A 16043-nucleotide genomic window follows, 5' to 3' on the forward strand; every position below is an offset into this window, starting at 1 on the left:
AAACTAAAATGTATAAAAATGGCTTTTATTAAAATCTGACAATGTGCACTTTAACCACATGTGATTTTTTTTTCTATTACAATTCTCAAATTGTGGAGGACAGAGGCAAATAAATAAATGACGGGGGTTTGTCCCTAACATATGGAGGGCACTGTTTTATTTAGCTTCTAATCAAAATAAACTGAACTACTGCAGTATAACCAAAGATGGACAAAGTAAAACATTCATTTACTTTGTCCTACTGGTCTCTCAACTATTGCACAACCTCAAAATAACTAAATTCCAACTACAATGCTCTGCTTCATCTTATCTTGCAGAACAAACTAATTAAAAGAGTACTATCAAACTTCAACGTACCTCACATCCTGGCTGATCTGACGTTCTAATCGTTGTCGCCTCTCCTCCAGTTGCTCAATGGGACTCTCCTCAGGAAATTCATAGGGCGCTGTCCTCATGTCACTTTCCGTCAGGGATCGAGTGAACAGCTCCTGATGTATAAATAAGAAATAAAACAAAGGGTCAAATAAACTCTCATGTCACGCTTGATGTACGAAGATAACAACAGTTTGTGTTGTGCAAGGATAACTCATTTAGTAATAGTAGATACATATCCAATAATAATCAAAGTAAGAAAAAAAAACTAGATTTCCCAAAGTTCTGGCTTTGCCAGAAACTCAACTTAGCAAATCTATCAAAAGGAATTTATTTTTGTCATATCTCTCTGGAAAATTTATTTGTTAAATTGATATATTTAAAGACAAGTTGGACCAGATTTGGGACAATCAGAACAAAAGATAAATAGATTAAATAAAGATGATTAAGTAAGTATGATTAGGTTTTATGTTGGTCAACTAAGAAGAGTGGAAAGAATAATGAAGCTGAGAAATTCAATGATCTGAAAATCAAATGCTGTCCTTCACATTCACCATTAAACCTTCATTCTAACCAAGCATTCATTAATCTTTGACCATATGGCAACATCAAGCATCCATACCAACAGCTCACACTAACACCTACAGATGCATCATAGAAAGCATTTTATCGGGATGCATCAAGGCATGGTTTAGGAACAGCGCCATCCAAGACCCCAAGAATTGCAGAGAATTGTGGACGCAAACCAACCTACCTTCCATTGACTTCATCTATACTTCACGTATCCTCAGCAAGGCCACTAGCATACTCAAGGGCAAGTCTCACCCGGACACTCCCTTTTCTCCCCTCCCATCAGGCAAGAGATATAAAAGTGTGAAAACGCATACCTCCATATTCAGGGGCAGAGGAGGCCAATTCACTGGATGTTTTCAAGAGGGAGTTAGATTTAGTTCTTAGGCTAAAGGAATCAAGGGATATGGGGAGAAAGCTGGAACGGGATACTGATTTTAGATAACCAGCCATGATCATGTAGAATAGCGGTGCTGGCTCAAAAGGGCCGAATGTCCTAATTCTGCACCTATTTTTCCATGTTTTCTATGTTTCTTCCCAGGCAACTGAACCATCCTATCACCAATTAGAGAGAGGTCCTGACCTACCATCTACCTCATTGGAGACTCTCGAAATATCTTTAATCGGACTTTACATTGCACTAAACATTATTCCTTTTATTCTGCATCTGCACACAGTGAACTACTTGATTTTAATCACGTATGGTCTTTCCGCTGAGTGGATAGCATTCAACAAAAGCTTTCCGCTGCACCTCGGTTAACATGGTAATAAACAAAACTAAAATGAAACTCTTTCTTCTTCCCCTGAAAGGAGGAGAGTGGCAGGTGAAATATGAACATGCAAATCAGAATTTTAAGGGACCAAATGCCAATGTTTGTCAACATGGATGGAATACTATACAGGCAGCATGAGCTGGCTAGATGAGCTGAAGATGACAACCTTTTGTACACGAGGATATGTAATTGGAACTTCAGACCAGGATCAAATCGAATGCAAAAGCTTGCAAACAGTCCACTTCAGCCAAGATTATGCCACCGATAAGGATATAGAATTGTCATTGAGGTCCAAAGATGTTTCCCAATGCCTACCTTGAGAACCTAGAAATGTACCAAAATGGAATCCCAGAGTTTAGTTTGATGCTCTGTCATAATACAACTGCAAACAAATTTGAAATGCATGGATTTAATTAGGTTGAGGATGTAATAATAAGCCAAGTGTACGCAAAACAGGATATCAAAGAGAACTAAATTTAGCTAGAAAAAAATGATTCTGCAAATTGAATGAGATGGAAAAAACTAGGATAGACTAAGAAACATCTCTGAAAGTTCAAAGCAAATCAATCATTAATGCACCACCCTTTCAGAAAAGAAATCTTGTGCTTACTGTTCATGGAACAAAAAGTACTAAAGAGCTTTTAAAAGCTTTAGTCATGAAAAGCATTTTTTTTTGTGAAAAGAAAGCCTCAAACTGCAGCTGCTGAATGAAAAATTACCCACCTCTGCAATCTCCTTAAACTTTCCATCCATGGATGTAGGGAGATTGATTGGAAATGTTTTCAAAGAGAGTGGAGTGCCAGGTAATGACTGAGAGCAATGAATTTGCTTCAGAGTCCCGGTCTTGGGTAAACCTGTGAAAGCAAATAAAGATATTTTGATCAAAAGGTTCACAGCAATGAATCATCACCACAAAAAATAATAAAAATGGCATAATTAAAATACGAATGATAAACAATAACAGAGCTTGGCATTTATTCCTCACAGCCTAATTATCTAACCATTTCCTTTGCAAGAGTTAAAGGAAAATTAAACGTTTCATCAAAGTTCTCCAATAATCAGCATTATTACAGTATTCCCGAGCACTTATTATATGCAAGTTCCTCCAAACCAAGTAGTTTTAAATGTTCAAGGGCAAAAATAAATTCATACATTATTCTGTCAATCCTGATAAAATACAGCGAGAAGGTTTGTAAGCAAACATCAATCGAATAACTGATGGAAGTAAATGTACAAGATGAAAATGTCTTCTAAATTGTTTTCAATAAGCCTATAAATGAAAAGGGAATTTTATCTTAACTTGGACTCAATTGTTCTTATTCACTCCTCAAGTACGCCATTGGGGATCTGAGGGGTCCCACGATAATCTTGATATCAGAAAAGGAGATGAGGCAGCAACCAGCAAGCACAGACTCTTTGCGATTGGCAACATATTCCAGTACAATAAACAACCCATTTTGAATCATTAGAGGGGAGTAGGATGAGAATTTCCTGTTGGGATAGCTAGGTATGAGCACTTGTGCTGTTTTAGATTGAGCAACCGGTTACCATCAAACTTGGGAGCACAACTTCCAGAAACCTTAGCAAAACCTACACAAAGCAAGACGACTTGCCAATTTAGCAGATTAACCAGGGAGCATGGTCATCAATATCCTCCTGAAGTTGGAGATAACCATTCAGACAAATTAATGGAAATGTTAGTCACAGCTTCTACCTGCAAAATACACTAATACAGTATATCTGCACCATTCCTTTTCAACCTGTAGAAATATTACAATTGAAGTATTACAACACTTCAAAAGGAAATTATAGGATCTCGAAAGAATCGTCCAACAACCGAGTGAGGTGGAGGAAATTTGTCAATGGCCTATGCTCTCCGGAGGAGCAAAGGGCTTAAGAAGAAGAAGAAAAGGAAACTGGATACAGATACTCCCCAACTTCTTTATCAGTTTAGTTTATTGACATGTGTACCGAGGTACAGTGAAAAGCTTTTTGTTGCGTGTTATCCAGTCAGCAGAGAGACTTATACATGATTGCATTTGAGCCATCCACAGTTTACAGGTACCGGATAAAGGGAATAGCATATAGCGTAAATAGGCGACTGACATAAACTCGCACTTACGTAAACAATTCTGTACTCAGCCCCTAGTGCAATCAAGGATGTTTGTAATGTCCACACCACTGTACGATCACTCAAGTTTGCATTGGAAACAAGCTGGCAATGTCCCAGGCGCAGCCAGACATTGCTGACAGTTAATACTCTGTGTAATACTCTCTAAGTGAGTTATTTTGGTCAGGGGATGGAGATGGCAATTCTGACGCGTGAAATCTGACTTGCATAAGGGTGCTGTACAGCTCTATGGGATCATGGTGCTATTGCTAAACACCACAACACGACTGCTATAAATAAATGCAGATTGCCATCTTTGTCACTGTTAATACAAAGCAGCAATGAACCTGGAGTCATGTTTCAGGTTTTCCATAGCTGCTTATTCTTCCAGAATTGGCTCTGATCTTTTAATGACTAATTCAATCGGCAATTGCTGTTTGGAAAAAGGACACTAAGAAAGTTCAAGGAAGTAGCAAGTAAAGTTATATTTTTTGCAAATTTAGAGTATCATATATTTTGTAACGTGCAAATTCAGTTGCTGCATAATTTACACACTAATAAAAGTGCAATTAAACACCATTAATTGTGGGCCATTAAATATTTAAAAGTGCTCATAAAGTCTTTCACATTAAACAGCAATAAACAAATTAGCATTGTAAACAAAGCTGCTTGCTGAAGAGGAACTATGTTGCCTGCACATAACTGCACAACACATGGCTGGGATTGGAAATGTTTAGAGGAATATGGCAAAAATGGGACTAGCTTAGATGAGCATCTTGGGTAAATTTGGCTTGTTTCATCTATCTGGATCTCTTTTCGTGCTGTATGACATATGGCATCATTGAATAAGCAAGCTGACAAAAGCACAGCTGGCTGTCTTAAGTGTATGTATATACACCATGCAAAGGAATCACAAGCACAGGACTACTCCAGCTCACATTTATTTTAGACTCCATTGTCTACAAAATCATTTCCAGTTGGTAGTGCTAATAGCATCATGATTCAGTTCAAATAACATTTCATTATTTTTCCACGGTGCCTGATTTTTTTTGCGCAAGTTTTTAGTTTATGTTGATTTTTGTTGAGAGGGAAAAGGAATGCGAGCACAGGGTGGTTATATGGAACAACGTACCAAAGATAAATGTAGAGGTGACTGCAGTTACAATGTTTAAAACTAATCTACATAGAAAGGATAGAGGAATATAGGCTACATGCAGGCAAATGGGCCTAGCTCAGGCAGACACCTTGGTTAAGGAGCTGAAGGATTTTTATCCTTGCTGGAAAACTCTATGACTCAGGAATCTCAGCATTTCCATCAGGGCAAGCATTTATTGCCCTTCCCCAATTTCCCTAATTATAAGATTGTCATGGGACACCTTCTTGTACTGCTGAAGGACCCCCCCCCCCCATAGTGCAGCTGCAAGAACTTAGAAGTGAACTGCAGCCAGAGGTGTTCCCATTCCCTTCAATGGCAGAAGTTGACGTTTTGGGAGATACGACTTGTGTTTACCTGGCTGAGTAATCACAGAACAATTTGTAGATGATACATTCTGCAACCACCCTAAACATTCATTCCCTACACCACTAAGCAATGGTATGGGAGGGATGAAATGTTTAGGGTGGTTGGGGGCATACCAATTAAGCAATCTGCTTTAGACACAAAATGCTGCAGTAACTCAGCGAGTCAGGCAGCATCTCTGGAGAAAAGGAGTAGGTGATGTTTTGTGTCTATCTTCAGTGTAAATCAGCATCTGCAGTTCCTTCCTGCACAAGCAAGCTGCTTTGTTGTAGGTGATGTCAAGTTTATTGAGAGTTGTTGGTGCTGCGCTCATCCAGGTAGATAGAGCCGATGGTCACCCTTATGCTATTGAAGGCAAGAGACTTGGCAATGGTAACCCCATTGAATGTTAAGAGTAAGTGTTTTATTTTCTTGGAGCTGGTCATCAACTGGCATGTTTGTTGGGGAAATGTTACTTGCAACTCATCACCCCTTAAACTCTGTCGTCTAGGTCCTGCTGCATGCTGGAGTTGAATACTATGCAATCATCAGCTAACATCCCAACCCCTGACTTTATGATGAAAAGGGCCATTGATGAAGCAACTTCAGATGGTTTGGCATAACTCTTCATTGAGAAACTTCCACAATAGATAATAGGTGATTATTATTGCCTTCCACCACAGTGAGGAGGTGTTTGGTGAACTCACTGTGGTGGATGTTAGATTTGTGTTGATTGTGTTTTTGTTATTTTTTAATTATATGTATGACTGCAGGGAAACAGAATTTCGTTCAGACCGAAAGGTCTGAATGACAATAAACGAATCTAATCTAATCTAAAAGGTGTAGAAGTAGGCCATTCGACCCTTCATGTCTGATCATCCGCAATCAGTACCCCGTCCCTGCCTTCTCACCATATCCCATGACTCCACTATCTTCAAAAGCCCTATCTAGCTCTCTCTTGAAAATATCCAGAGAACGGCTCCCACCGACCGCTCTCTGAGGCATAGAATTCCACAGACTCACAACTCTCTGTGAAAAAGTGTTTCCTCATAAATGGCTTACCCCTTATTCTTAAACTGTGGCCCCTGGTTCTGGACTCCCCCAACATCAGGAACGTGTTTCCTGCCTCTAGCGTGTCCAAACCCTTAATAATTTTATATGTTTCAATAAGATCCCCTCTCATCCCACTAAATTCCCCAGAGTATACAAGCCCAGCCGCTCCAGTCTCTCAACATATGACAGTGCCGCCATCCCGGGAATTAACCTTGTGAACCTACGCTGCACTCCCTCAATAGCAAGAATGGCCTTCCTCAAATTTGGAGACCAAAACTGCACACAATACTCCAGGTATGGTCTCACTAAGGCCCTGTACAATTGCAGAAGGACCTCTTTGCTCCAATACTCAATTCCTCTTGTTATGACGGCCAACATGCCATTCGCTTTCTTCACTGCCTGCTGTACCTGCATGCTTACTTTCATTCACTGATGAACAAGGACCCCCAGATCCTGTTGTACCTCCCCTTTTTCCAGCTTGACACCATTTAAATAATAATCTTCCTTCCTGCTTTTGCTACCAAAGTGGATAACCTCACATTTATCCACATTAAACTGCATCTGCTATGCATCTGCCCACTCATCCAACCTGTCCAAATCACACTGCATTCTCATAGCATCCTCCTCACAGTTCACACTGCCACCCAGCTTTGTGTCATCTGCAAATTTGCTAGTTACTTGTAATCCATTCTAAATCATTGATATATATTGTAAATAGCTGCGGTCCCAGCTCCGAGCCTTGCGGTTCCCCACTAGGCCCTGCCTGCCATTCTGAAAGGGACCCATTAATCCCTACTCTTTGTTTCCTGTCTGCCAACCAATTTTCTATCCATGTCAGCACTCTACCCCCAATACCATGTGCCCTAATTTTGCCCACTAATCTCCTTATCAAATGCTTTCTGAAAGTCGGGTACACTACATCCACTGGCTCTCCCTTGACCATTTTCCTAGTTACATCCTCAAAATATTCCGGAGGATTAGTCAAGCACGATTTCCCCTTCAAAATCCATGCTGACTCGGACCGATCCTGTTACTGCTATCCAAATGTGACGCTATTTCATCTTTTATGATGACTCCAGCATTTTCCCCACCACCAATGTCAGGCTAACTGGTCTATAATTCTCTGTTTTCTCTGATGGCCTTTCTTAAAAAGTGGGATAACATTAGCTACCCTCCAATCCCCAAGAACTGGTCCTGAATCTATAGAACATTGGAAAACCCAGGATGATTTACCACAACAACCAAATATGCATTTTATTGTGTGAGGTATAAGTAGATGTTCATCTGTGATGTAGTAGACTCAATTTCAAGTTTACCAAAGTCTCCTTCTCAGTAAACTGGTCTACTAAAAAACAGAAAGAGTAAAACAAGTTGTTGACTTTACCAAATTATAATGATGTACTATGAAAGATCCAAGATGAATTTAGGATTCTAATAGTCTCATACTTAATTGCAAGCGAGACCATTTGGTCCATTAAGGCCGTACCAACTGGGAGCAATCCCACAAATCCCATTTCTCACTTAATTCATTATAATCCATTCTCTCATGACCTTCATCAGTCTCCAACATACTAATTATTCTACCATCCACCTACACTTGGGGCAATTGGCATTTCTAAATTGGCCAGCATATCTTAGAGATGTGGGAGAAAACCGGATCTGGGGTAAGCCCACCTACTCACAGGAAAAATGCTCAAACTCCAACAGGCAGCACCCGAGGTCAGGACTGGACCCAAGTCACTGGAGCTGTGAGACAGATACACTATTCCCAATGCCACTATATAGTTCCACATGATAAACAAAGCCGAACCCAACAAATTAATTGCCAACATCTCAAATAGACTTATAGTAATTAGTTTTGGCTTTGGCAGCAGACTGCTGTTAACTGTAATTATAAGAACATTGAAAGGGTAAAAATGGAATCCATCAAATTAAATTACAAACTAAATTGAAATGCAAGAGTGCATTTAGAATGTATTGAAAAGGCAGATCCTATTCCTGCGGTCTCAATGTATATTTAACACAGCAAGAGATGGAAAATACTGAATCACAAACTGTTAATATGCCACAGATTGTGTTAATGAACCTCGAACCTCGTTATTTTGATTTCTGGTTTTCTCCTGAAAAAAAATGCATGCGTCTTATTTAGAGTTTTCAAACGTTTTGACATGTAACATTTTACTTCTTTAAAATATCCATTCTTTTTGTTTTAATCCTTGTTTTGTATAATGAGATATAGTCTTTCTGGAGCTTGTGTGGAGCGGAGGGGCAAGTGCAAGGGTTTGGATTCACAGAAAAATGACATCGCAACTAGCCTCTCAATTTTTGTAGACCCACCCTCAATACGAAAAGGAATGCATCATATTTTTTTGTAATTTAAGCATGGAAACGTGCAAGACATAGTACATTATGTGTGAATCATATAGCTGTGAGATAAAGGCTTGTATCCTGGAAATTGCAAACCTTAGTCATTTAGCAGACAATAACCTTCTTATAGGAAGACTAAAGACAGAAACAGTGGGAGCTAGAGGAATAAAGGAGAAAGAAAGTGGAAGCCAATTGGCATATCCGAGCTCAGAACTACAGGTAGATATGTACAAAAGGCTTTGCCATTAAATCCATAACCCTCATAACAAGTGTTTAATATATATATATTTACAAAACTAGATGGAAAGGAAAAGGAACTGATTGAAGAGCTTTCAAGGTTAGTGTTGCAAGCGTTTTCACATATAAATTACTGACAAATACGCTAGCAATCACTTAAAAAATATTTTTACTTAAATGCAGGATAACCAAATATAGCATGTTTGTCAGCACACTATACTTTTGTCCGTGCCCTATACGTGGCAACTCTTTGCATACTTTGTGTATGGTATGCAAAACAAAGAATTTCACTGTGAAATGAATCAGTCAATCAAAACTATTTTTGAAGAAGGGTCTCCACCCGAAACGTTGCCTTCACTCCATAGATGCTGCCTCACCCATTGAGTTTCTCCAGCATTTTTGTCTACCTTCATTTATTTCAGGTTCCTTAAACATAAGGGCATAAACTGCTGGAAATGCACAAGCCAATGATTATTCTTTTTAGGATGTGACCCACAACACCCAAAGAATTATAAACATTATTTCACAGCCATCATTCTCATGTTTCAACTCAGTCTTCCTGTAGCAAGGTTATTAGCTGCTGAATTCAAACCATTCATGGCAAATCTGCTGTCCCAGTCTTATCTTTGTAACACCATGCCACACCCCATCTGCTCGTCACATGCATGTCATTCTGTACAATATTTTAATATATATACTAAATTATAGTATATGAATAAAATAAATCATACTGCAGAGCGGAAGAGTTCAAAGTATATTATTCGAAAATAATTCAATTAATTGGGCGTGCAGGAAGAGAGAAAAACACATTTCAAATAGCTTTATATATTATACAGCACTAGTACTAAAAAACTGTGCATCAATAAAATAGAATAATGTTCTTTGTAGTAATAAGCTCAAAAATGTTTCCATGGGAAATGAAATAATTGAGAATGTTTCCAGCGGGCTTATCCACACAATGTCACTGCCTTGTCCATTATTGGGACCAAGACAGTTTGTCAGCCTTACAACATAAGAGTTAATCACCATGTATCATACGCAGTGACAGGGGAATCTGCAAGTTCTGCATAGTCAGTACCAGAAGTTGCTCAAGTTACAATGCAACAACTAGAGTAACTGCATCTCTTGCAGCCCCAGTTACTTTATACAACTCGGAGTAATTAAAGAGTATTTTAATTTCAGCTATGTAACAGAATAAAGGGTAATTCAATTTCATTTTATGTAACACAATTTACATCCTGTGATCTACACAAAGTGTTTTCTTCCTGGCTGCGGCACTATGAAAATTTCCAACCTTGTTAAAAATGTGTGAATTATTAACAGCTATGATATGAAACCATTAGACTGTAATCAAATATCACACGGTGTCATAAATGCAACTCGTTTCCAAGATAACTTTGACAAGATACATTTTGCAATCCCAAAATAAACCAACAGCTTTGATTCAATAAGCTAGTGGATTAGACAGTTATTTATTATAACTGAGAAAACAATAGTGATCAAAAGGGAAGCATTCTGAACTTTTAAAAAAGTCTGATAAGATGGGAAAAATTGCTGTGCCATATGGAAGGACCAGGCTAGATTGATTATCTGAATAACATTTAGGAAAGGAGGGAGAAAGATTCCCGGTCCCGACCCAAAATGCCTACTGTCCATTTCCTCCACAGATTTTGCTTCATACCTTGAGTTCATCCAGCACTTTGTATTTGCTCAAGATTCCAACATCTGCTTTCCTTGTGATTCTACCATATAGTTAGGTGTGTTTGTTCTGCACTTCCAAAGAGACAAAGTCTGTTCAGTCTTTCCATACTTTACTACATCCATATTTAAAACTTTATTCATCCAATCAGCCATGATCTAATGGCATTGTACGATTAGATAGAATGGCTGGATTGCCTATTTCTATTACAATTCAACATACCGCAATACTTTTCAGAATGATAGTGCCTCCCACCTATGAGCTGATCACCCATTAGATCATTGCTCAGTACACGAAGTAACTGATTGTAATCTGGGTACACCTCATAAGCCTATGGCAGTTTTTATATCCAAAGAATGTAATGCTATTCATTCATTGTTGATCTATGAATGGCTTAATCTCGCTCCTTAAATTGACAGACTGTAGAATACTATTTCAATTGACTTGCTTTAAACACGTTCTAATTAAGGTTCATAAATCTGAATGATTAGCTCAGTTTCTGTTCTAGTTTCTAGTCAATGCCTACTACGTTCTGTTGTGCTGAAGCAAAGCAAGAATGTCATTGTCCTATCAGGGACACATGACAATAAACTCTCTTGAATCTTTCTTCACAGATGCAGCCTGATCAGTTGGGTAATTCTATAATTTTCCTTCATTTCTGATTTCCACCATTTTAGGGTTTTTTTTATTTTTGATTAACATCTGGACTATTTTAAACACTTTTTTCCTTTCAAATTGCTAACAGCGTAATTTCAAAGCTTTAATGTTTATTCATTTAAAAATCCCTATGCCTCCTTTACTAATCAGTTCCAGCTGGTTTCTAGATCCAACTAGTTGATGCAGATCAGGAAATAATCACTTGAACTAGTGTTGTGTCTGGTTTGAAATATATTTGAAATTAGCATCAACATTGACTTCTCGAAGCTGAATTCAAATAAACTGAAATGTTATGAATTTGATTCAAAATTACAAATTATAAGAAATAAAAATAATTGTGGTTAAGCTGTGTCCGTGACAGACATAATTTCTGAAAATTAGTATTTACTTACTGTTAATCGGGGCAATTTGCAGAATTTTTCTGCAAATGCAGATGGGCCAAAAACCCCTGATAAGAAATCAGGGAGTGTGAGAAAAACTGTGCTCACAAGTTTCATTCAATAAGGCAGGACTGACTGAATGAATCTGGCCCACTGAGGCAGAGGTCTGTCCCATTATGATAGAGATTTCACATCATGGATTCAGCAAATTCAGTATATTGTAATTTTGAAAGGCACTATACATGAAACCACTGCTAGAATTATTTTGGGGATTTATCATGCTCTTCATTAAGAACTATCATTATTAGCAGAAAAGTTAAATACTGCATTAACTTAAAAATCTGAAATCAAAATGGACGATGCTTAATTGAGTTAGGCTGCATCAGTGGAGAGGAAAAGGGTTTATGTTTCAGTTTAACGTTCTATTAGCACAGGAGTAGGTCGGAAATAAAATACATTTTTGGGTGTTGAGAAATAGGGGAAATGGAAGTAAAAAATAAAAGGGAAGGCTTGTCAAAGGTGAAGGAACAAGATGGAATGTTGCTGTCTCTCCTTTCCTCGTTTGACTAATCACTGTTAAGTCAAAAAAGGGAAGGGGACACAGTTTTGATCACATCAAACAGGTGATAATGAAGGACATCACACAATCTTGTTGGCCTGTCTATACATGGAACAACCTTTTCACTCTCAATATTCCACCAGGTGGCGCCGTCAGCGATGGCAGCCTCGCCAATGGTCTGTCTGTTGGTTCATCTTTTATGTCATTTTTAGTGTGTTTTAAAAAGTTTGTGTTAATGTTCTCTGGATTGTTTATGTGGGGGGGTCGGGGGGTGAGGGGGGGTCGGTGGGGAACTTTTTTTTCAAACCTCATACCTTGCCGGAGATGCGACTGTTTTCCGGATCGTATCTCCGGTCGCTCTGCGGTCTAACAGCATGGAGCTGGCGGCCTTGCTTGAGATGACTTTGAGCCCCATCGTGGGGCTGTGGACTTACCATCGGATCCCTTGCGTGGGATCGATGCTCCAACCGCGGCCTACGGAGTTCAACATCGAGGAGCTCACAGTCTCGGGTAGAGACTGATGTCGGTAAGCTCCAAAGTCGCAGGAGGTCTAACCAGCCCCGACTCAGGATCCGATCACCCAGCGCGTTGGAGCTGAGATCCCCCCGATGCGGGAGCTTGATCACCCCGATGTGGAGGACTCGATCGCCGGCTGTGGGACCCAAGATCGTCCCATAATTGGAAGGCTCGAGACCCCTGACCGCGGGAGGACAAAGAAGGAAAAAGTTTGAACATTTTTTTCTCCTTCTTCCATCACAACGAGGAATGTGGACGAGTCACTGTGATGGATGTTTATGTTAAAATGTATTTTGTGTGTTTTGTTGCTTTTTATTGGTATGACTGCATGGCAAATTAAATTCCTCGTATGTTGCAAAACATACTTGGCTAATTAAGTATGATTATGATATACAAGCCAGTGCTCCCATCTCAGCACTTCCAATGACAGCCCCCAGCCAGGCTCTTCCCAAGGAGCAATTGCTGAATTCGCACCGGGTTCACAACACCCAAGTTCCCTGCACAGCAGCAGAGGGCAATGTTTGTGCCAGGAGGCTCGCACAACAACTTGCAGCAACAAGGAAGGCAGGTGTTAGTCAATATTCCAGCATAGTAGTGCTGTCTGTCTGTAGCACATCTCAGTACACTAATGTTTTATTGAACTATTTTAACATAATTCTTTTAGCATTCTCACTTCTGGAATGCATCTCGAGTGCTAAACAAAATCACAATGCACTGGATGTAGCATCCAATCTAAATTCAAAATGACTACTATACTGACCGTATATAATTACGGTTATTTCTTAAACCACTGAAAAACTTCCTGCAGTTTATTAAGCATCATAATCAATTTGTGATTCTGTCTTTCCAGAGGCTTTCTCTCTGTTAATTTTCACAAGCCTTGACTGCTTGATTTCAATTACACAAAAACAGTGCTACTCTCTTGGCTAATTGACAAAACTAACCCAAACCAGGCTGAACAGATCAGTTTCTTTCAAATATGGAGATACCCTGCCAAGCCAGCCAACATATTTGTGTTGGCAAGCTACAGTGTCAGTCAATACATATTCTATTACAAGTATAGAGATATGCAGCAAATATTATAAGCAAAACAGTCCAGCAATTTGAGATTACAGCTGGTCACTTCCAAGAAAAATAGAGAAGGTTGCTTTACTGGATCGGATGACAAACTACGACAAGGTTGGGAATACCTACATCAACTAAAACATTAGCCCTTTATATATTCACAAGTTTTCTCAGTCAATGCCAAATGATTATGCATCTATTCATAATTAAATTACATGATACAATTTTAGTTGATCCACCACAAACACACAAGATCATATCAAAATGCTGGCTATTCTGAGGCAAGTGTTTTACATTCAAACTCTATAGAGTTCACCAAATGCAAGGCTTAAGCCAAGATGTCTGAAGAATGGTCCAGGCCCGAAACATCTCCTATCCATTTTCCCAGGGGTGGTGCCTAGCCCGCTGAGTTACTCCAACATTTTGTAACAATATTTAGTGTAAACCAGAATCAGTTAATTGGTACTCCATCCACCACTTTATATATTCACTCCGTCCATCATTAACACAATACACATCAGCAAAATATAAGAGCTTGTTAAGCAATATTTCCCAAGCCCATGATTTCTCCATCTAGAATGAGAACCCCATTTAGTAGCAACCAGCAAAATACATGCCAATGTATTAAGAGATCAGGAATATGGGCCTAAAACTTGCTGGCAGACCTAGGGCTGTGACAGTTAATGTGGGAAGTATGTATTTTACTTTTTGTGCAACTTTCTAACTAAATTAATAAAGCCTCACTAACTTGCTATATTATTAGTATCTCCCCTCCCCCCCCACCACCACTATTCCCCCGGCAACTTCTGATAAAGATGCCGCACGCCCCAGGTTGAACATAATTGATCTAGAACAACAAGGGTGGCAGATGCGTATAAATACCACTGTCTGTACTACATGTTTCCCTGCAAGTTACAAACTATTCTGATCTCACCAAACTGTTTTGTTCCAACCTCGTTGCTCGCTCAAAATCATGGAACACTTAACTGAACAGCACTGTGAACACTTTCACCAGGATGAGCCTGTGGTTCAAGAAGGTGGATCATCACCACCCTCTCAAGGACATTGTGAAGGTTGGACTATTCAATGATGCTTACATGCTATAAATGCTAGACGTGAAACTTTCAGCATTGTATTCCTGTTAAAATCAACAACTCCGAAAATACCTTAGGCTGCTGGAGGGAAAAAGAACCTTACAGCCATGGCTACTCATTGGCATACTGTGCAACCATATTTTCCAAAATAAAATTAAAATTACATGAATACATTATTTGTTCAAACAATGCCTAAATATACTTCATTAGAAACTGAGAACGCCTTCTTTGGACATCTCCAATAAAGCGAGTCTTGATTTTTCCAATACTTTACTGAAAAACAGTTACTTCATCGTGTTTGTAAATGAAAGTGCTTGCAGTATCTAACTTTCACACTGAAAAATGTTTATTTAGCATTTTATCCGGACAGCAGGTTTTCTGGATTACTGAAATACCTAAAACAAATTAGAAAAAAAAGTTTGTGTATTACACAGTTTATAATATTTCCCAGTTAACTCAGTAAAATTATAGACTGCTTGGGATCTGGAGCCCTGGTAATTTAGAAGGCAGTGCAGAAAGGTGGCGCAGCGATAGAGTCGCTGCCTTAATACAGCGCTTGCAGTGCCAGAGACCCGGGTTCAATCCCGACTACGGGTGCTGTCTGTACGAAGATTGTATGATCTCCCCAAGACCGCTTGGGTTTTCTCTGAGATATTCGGTTTCCTCCCACACTCCAAAGAAGTACAGGTTTGTAGGTTAATTGGCTTGTGTTTGTATATTTGGTATAAGCGTAAAATAATTGTCCCTAGTGCGTGTAGGCTTGTGTTAATGTGCGGAGATTGCTGATCGGTGCAAGCTCGGTGGGCCGAAGTGCCTGTTTCCGTGTTGTATCTTTAAAAACGCAAAAACATCATCCGGTGAGCCAAATGGTGAGCCAATGGGATTTCCAAATAGTCAGATAGTGGACTGTCAAGGTTTTACTTTATTTTTCATATCTTCCTAGGAAATAGTAAATTATCCCAGGTCATCTATCGCTTAATAAATGACTTATTTGGCCATTACACATTTGATGCTTTTCAGTGCTGGATCTTGTGACCATGGCAAGTTGAGGTTTAGTCACACAGTTAAATAGATACAAAACCTAGGTTGGTGT

At 39.2% G+C, this 16043-nt stretch overlaps 1 protein-coding gene across 3 annotated transcripts in view; it reads right to left on the minus strand.

The window, feature by feature from the left end:
* LOC129708898 (AMP deaminase 2-like) overlaps positions 1-16043 on the minus strand; it is a 104412-nt gene that overhangs the window by 40605 nt on the left and 47764 nt on the right. For all 3 annotated transcript variants that reach the window (XM_055654948.1, XM_055654947.1, XM_055654949.1), the window contains exons 2-3: positions 2439-2569; positions 358-488 (exon numbers count right to left, since the gene is read on the minus strand). In XM_055654948.1, the coding sequence (XP_055510923.1) occupies positions 358-488; positions 2439-2569 (262 nt within the window). The remainder of the gene's footprint in view (positions 1-357; positions 489-2438; positions 2570-16043) is intronic.

This window comes from Leucoraja erinacea, chromosome 24 (genome assembly GCF_028641065.1).
Source record: "Leucoraja erinacea ecotype New England chromosome 24, Leri_hhj_1, whole genome shotgun sequence".
NCBI lineage: Eukaryota > Metazoa > Chordata > Chondrichthyes > Rajiformes > Rajidae > Leucoraja > Leucoraja erinaceus.